General features: G+C 43.8%; 1 protein-coding gene across 2 annotated transcripts in view; it reads left to right on the top strand.

Annotated features, from left to right (window-relative positions):
• Window positions 1–5162, top strand: part of ARNT2 (aryl hydrocarbon receptor nuclear translocator 2) — a 160219-nt gene that overhangs the window by 39414 nt on the left and 115643 nt on the right. For both annotated transcript variants that reach the window (XM_019533707.1, XM_019533706.1), the window contains exon 2: window positions 1384–1495. In XM_019533707.1, the coding sequence (XP_019389252.1) occupies window positions 1384–1495 (112 nt within the window). The remainder of the gene's footprint in view (window positions 1–1383; window positions 1496–5162) is intronic.

The following is a 5162-nucleotide window of genomic DNA, read 5'->3' as shown; positions in this document are numbered from 1 at the left end:
GGCCTCACCAAGGCCGAGTACAAGGGGAGAATGACGTCCCGGGATTTGCTTGAGAAGCATCTATGGATGCAAGCCAGCGTTTTGGTTGCTTTAGTGGCCGCAGCATCACATTGCAGGCTCATGTTCATCTTGTGGTCAATGATGACCCCCAAGTCTCCTTCTTCCGTAGTGCTAGCCAGTGTAGCACTGCCGAGCCTATAAGGATGCTGCAGGTTTTTCTTCCCAAGGTGGAGAACCTTCCATTTTCCGGTGTTAAATACCATCAGGTTCTCATCTGCCCGTTTGCTGAGCCTGTCCAAGTCAGCCTGGATCACCTGCCTGTCTTCTGGCGTGGATGCTTTAGTTCTGTTTTGCTTCCTCTGAATACGTTAGGCACCATCACTTATTTCACTTCAGTATTTCCATGCTGACAAAAATCCTTCTAGGAAAATATAATGGTTGAAGACTGTTCTTCATTGACAGCTCCTGTAAAGTGGGGAATAAAAGTATGGTGATGTAATAGATCAGAGGTTTGAAACACATGGGGTATTTATACATGTGGTCCAGGAGTGGTGGTGGTAGTGGGACACGCTTTAATTAGAGCAGCTCCGAGAGCCACTCTAATTAAAGCACCCAGAGCCTCTCATGCATCAGCGTCCCTGTGCTGAAAAATGACAGCGGGGGTGCTTTGACTAAAGCTCATCACACAAACTTCAGTTAAAGCACTTTGGCTGCCATTTTTCAGCATGGAGATGCTGATATACTGGAGTCTGCTGGAGTGTGATAATTACCATGGTCCAGGAAACTCAACTAATTAAGTTTGCTCCAGTGTGCTGTAGTTACTCTGCCACTCATGTATAGATGTCCATGGCTTGTAAGCTGGATCTGGCCTGTATAGCCAGTCCACCGAGCCCTGGTAAATTGGTAGGGGATATAGCATGCTGTGAAATACAGGGCCATTTGGCCCTGATGGCTGTGCCCTTGCCCTTACTGTTGCCACGGCCAAACCACTTGCAGATGCTGGACCTGCTGCTGCTCTGGTGGCTGCAGTGCCTGCCCATATGCCCTGCACTGGATCTGGTCTGTGAGGAGTCCTGCAGTCCAGATCTAACCTGGGGCCCCAGGTGAGTTTGATAACCCTGCGATAGATGAATAAAATAGGGAGGTTCCCACAGACTGTTTAGTCTTCTTTCCAATGCATATCAGGTGGCTATTGACAAAAATAGAGGCTCTTTCAAGGCTGTTGAGACTTTGCCAGCATTTGTACAATCATTAAACTATATTTTCATTTAGAAATGAAAGACATTTTTCCCTGCATTGATAACTCTGGAAGTGGCTTTTCTATGCTTCATTATTTAAACTTGCTCCTTTCACATTGGACCACATGATTTTTCTACATTGCAGAAATGGCTTCAGATATTCCTGGATCGGTGACATTGCCAGTCGCCCCTATGGCAGCAGGACAGGTGAGAATGGCAGGATCCATGCCTTCCAGAGGAGGAAAGAGACGTTCTGGGTAAGCTGTTTTATTTGCTCAGAGTTGAAATTGAAAACTAGTTTTATTACTTTGTCAAATGCATACATGGAAAGATACAAAAAGCACCAAAACATGCCAACTCGGCACACTCCCACTGAGTAGGGCTTTTTGGCATTTTTATCTAATAGTTGATTGACTCAGTTATTAGATACAAGTGCCAAAAAGCCCCACTGAAGCACCTCTAAGCAATGGAATTAAAAAGGCATGCAGTTGGAGTGTGTGGAGCACTAATGCATTGTGATCCTTTGATTTGCTCTGTCTAGCATGCTTCCACATGCTGACATAACTGCATAAAGATGATCTTACAAGTTCATGAAATAGCCCTCGGTAAACTTAACACTTTTATTTTTAAACTATTCTTTAAAATTCCTTTCAAGTGTCTGCTTTAAGAGAGAGAAAGTGTTTAACAGTTTTTAATGACTACATTGCATCTATAATTGGCTTGGACTCCTAAGTGACCAGACAGATGATATTTCTATTGAGCAGCTACAGGTCAGGTGGTATTCTGTCATGATTGACAATGATTGATGTTGGTTGCTCAGTGTGAAGTCTGCTGGTCATATAAAGTATTGACTTGATGAGGGTGGTCCTGAGTTTTAAATATTTCCTTTTAAGTATCTTCACGTAAATGGGATGCAGGCGGGGGCAGAGGGGAGGTAAAATCAAGTTGAAATCTGTAATTAATATTCACTTTTTATGAAGTGGCTATTCTAGGTTTGCTGCTTCACAGAAGGCACTGTGGTTTCAGTGGTCCATAGGTCTAGATCAGTGGTTGCAACCTTGTCTGACTGCAAGCTGGAGTGACCCAACTTGGGTCAGAAGTAGGCAGTTGGGCAAGTGCTAGGACCAGCTGGCAGCCACTGCTTCTCCCTGTGGCGGAATAGGGAGAGTGCCCACAGCTGTTGAAGCTCCATGCTACCAAATACCATCAAAGCTTCATATCCTCAGGTTGAATCCAGTGGCTCTGCAGGCCATACGCTGGCATCTCCTGGTCTAGATTAGTAGGCCTTCTGCAAGGTGTAAAAAGAGAGCATCATGGAGCATTTATATTCATATCGCAGAGGAAAAAATTCCTTCTGTGCAGAATTCATTGTAGTTTCTCTTTGAGAAAAGCTAAAACTAATACTCTGTCTGTTCATACTCCCTGGTGATACATCTTTGCATGCCAAAATCCTTGGGCACTTTAGAAAAGAACACCTCTGAGCATATGCAAAGGACTTCAGTCAAACAAAGCCCACTTTTCCAACTGCGGTATCTTGGAAAATTGGGGGGCGGGGTTCTTCTGTGTGAATTATACCAAATATTTGGCAGAAAAGCGGCAGCATAGAAATGCATAATGTATTGTTGAGGGCTATTCAAGTATTACACTGGTTTAAATGAATTTTTTTATTTATTTGGTTTAAACTGGGATTTTATTAGCGGTGGGTTTTTTTTAAAACGCTTATCTGTTTGCACCTTAGGCTTCCTGCTATATTAGTTTGTTTGCTATTTCTACTTACTTTCCTTTTAAGGGCTCAGTGATTTTAGCTTTAGGTCACCAGGTAATTTTTGTCTTTTCTGTGACCTGTTTTCATGCTTGCCTATTACTTCCCTCTCCACCCTTTGCCTCACAATAACTATATCTATCCCATTTCTTACCTATCCCAAAGGGTAGTAATCAGTGGCTCAATGTCTAGTTGGTGGTACCCGAGGGATCTGTTCTGTTCAATATTTTCATCAGTGACCTGGAAGATGAGGATGGAGTGTACCTTCAGCAAGTTTGTAGCTGACACCAAGCTGGGTGGACTTGTAGGTACACTAGAGGGTAGAGCTAGAATTCAGAGAGAGCTTGACAGATTGGAGGACTGGACCAAAGGAAGTCTCATGATGTTCAATAAGGACAAGTGCAAAGTCCTGTGCTTAAGATGGAACAATTCTATGCAGGACCGATACAGGCTGGGGGCTGACTGGCTGGGCAGCAGCTCTACAAAAGAGGACCTGAGGGTTACAGTGGACAATAAGCTCAATATGAGCCAATAGTATACCCTTGATGCCAAGAAGGCTAACAGCATACTGGGCTGCATTAATAGGAGAGTTTCCAAAAGATTGAGGGAAGCGACTCTTCTCCTCTGTTCTCCAGATGTGGCCTCACCAGTGCTGTATTGTGTCCAGATTTGGGCCCCCTGCTACAGAAAAGATGTAGACAAACTGGAGAGAGGCCCATGGGGGGCAGCAAAAATGGTTCTGGGGCTGGGGCACATGACTTCTGAGGAGAGGCTGAGGGAACTGGGCTTATTTAGTGTGGACAAGAGAAGACCGAGAGGGGATTTCATAACAGCCTTCAGCTACTTGGAGGGGGGTTCCAAAGACGAGAGACGCAGCTTAGACTGTTCTCAGTGGTGGCAGATGACAGAACAAGGAGCAAAGGTCTCAAGTTGTAGCAAGGGAAGTTGAGGTTAGATATTGGGAAGAATTTTCTCACTAGGACGGCAGTAAAACACTGAAACAGGTTACCCAGAGAGGTGGTGGCAGAAGTTCCATCCTTGGAGGTTTTCAAAACCTGGCTAGACAAAGCTTTGGCTGGGATGACCTATTTGGGGATGGTCCTGCTTGGAGCAGGGGGTTGGACTAGTTGACCTCCTGAGGTCCCTTCCCACCCTAATTTTCTATGATTTTATGATTTTCTCAAAACATTTTCCAAAAGGACTTCCCAGTACAATCACTCTTTGCCCCCAAATTTCCCTTCTACCTTTTTTATGAACTTGCACTGAACTGTTTCCATATATTTATCTGAAGGTATTTTTGCTGTAAATTTTGACTGTAGTTTTTTAATGTTGTTTACAATATATAGGTATCTTTTGTAGTGTCATTTTATATCTGCTTATATCTGTGTACAGTAAGTGCATACTCTGTGTAAGGAAAAAATAAGACCTGTGTTATCTCTTCAAAACAAAACAATCTAGTAGACCTCATTTTTAGTTTTTTAATATGAAATTTAAATGAAGACCAAAGATGTGGTTTGGAAATGACGTCTTGTCTTCTCAAAAGCTCCTTTTGGCTGACATACAATCTGAATACAGGATCTTATTTCTTTGCATGAGAGGACTTTGCCATATTGTTTTTTCTTTTTATGTGCTGTATTGTGATTTGCTAAAGATTACATCTAATTCTTTATTGTCTGATTTCTGTCTAATTCTAAACCATGCCCACTAGTGGAAGGCAATCAGGCAGCATTACTTTTAAATCAGGGAATATGTGCAAGACCTTACACTTAGAGTGACCTAACTCTAGTTAGGTCACTCTAAGTGCCAATCTGTATGTACATTTGGGAAGGTTAGATTGGGTAAAAAAAAGGCTGGCTTGATCTTTCATTTACCCAGGAAATGAACTACATAGATTGGGATAACCCATGCCCCATTAAACCCATAATGTGTGCACATGTTTAGAGCACAGCACTGGGGCTGGGAAAGCAGAGCTGCTCGCCCCAGCCCTAGCCTGATCCCCAGTGCTGTGCTTTTCCTACCCCTCACCCTGACAGGGCTCTTGTTTAGCCCTCTGACAATTGCCCCCTCAGCCCCCTGACCTGCTTGCCCACCTGATTCTTCCAACCTCTCCCTCCCCTTTGTGGATCCACCAGCCCCCACAGACCTGCCAGCCCCCCTGATCC

Source organism: Crocodylus porosus, unplaced genomic scaffold (assembly GCF_001723895.1).
Source record: "Crocodylus porosus isolate Cpor-Errol unplaced genomic scaffold, CroPor_comp1, whole genome shotgun sequence".
Classification (NCBI taxonomy): Eukaryota; Metazoa; Chordata; order Crocodylia; family Crocodylidae; genus Crocodylus; species Crocodylus porosus.
Note: the sequence above shows the minus strand (reverse complement) of the source record. Positions and strands in the feature narration are given on the sequence as shown.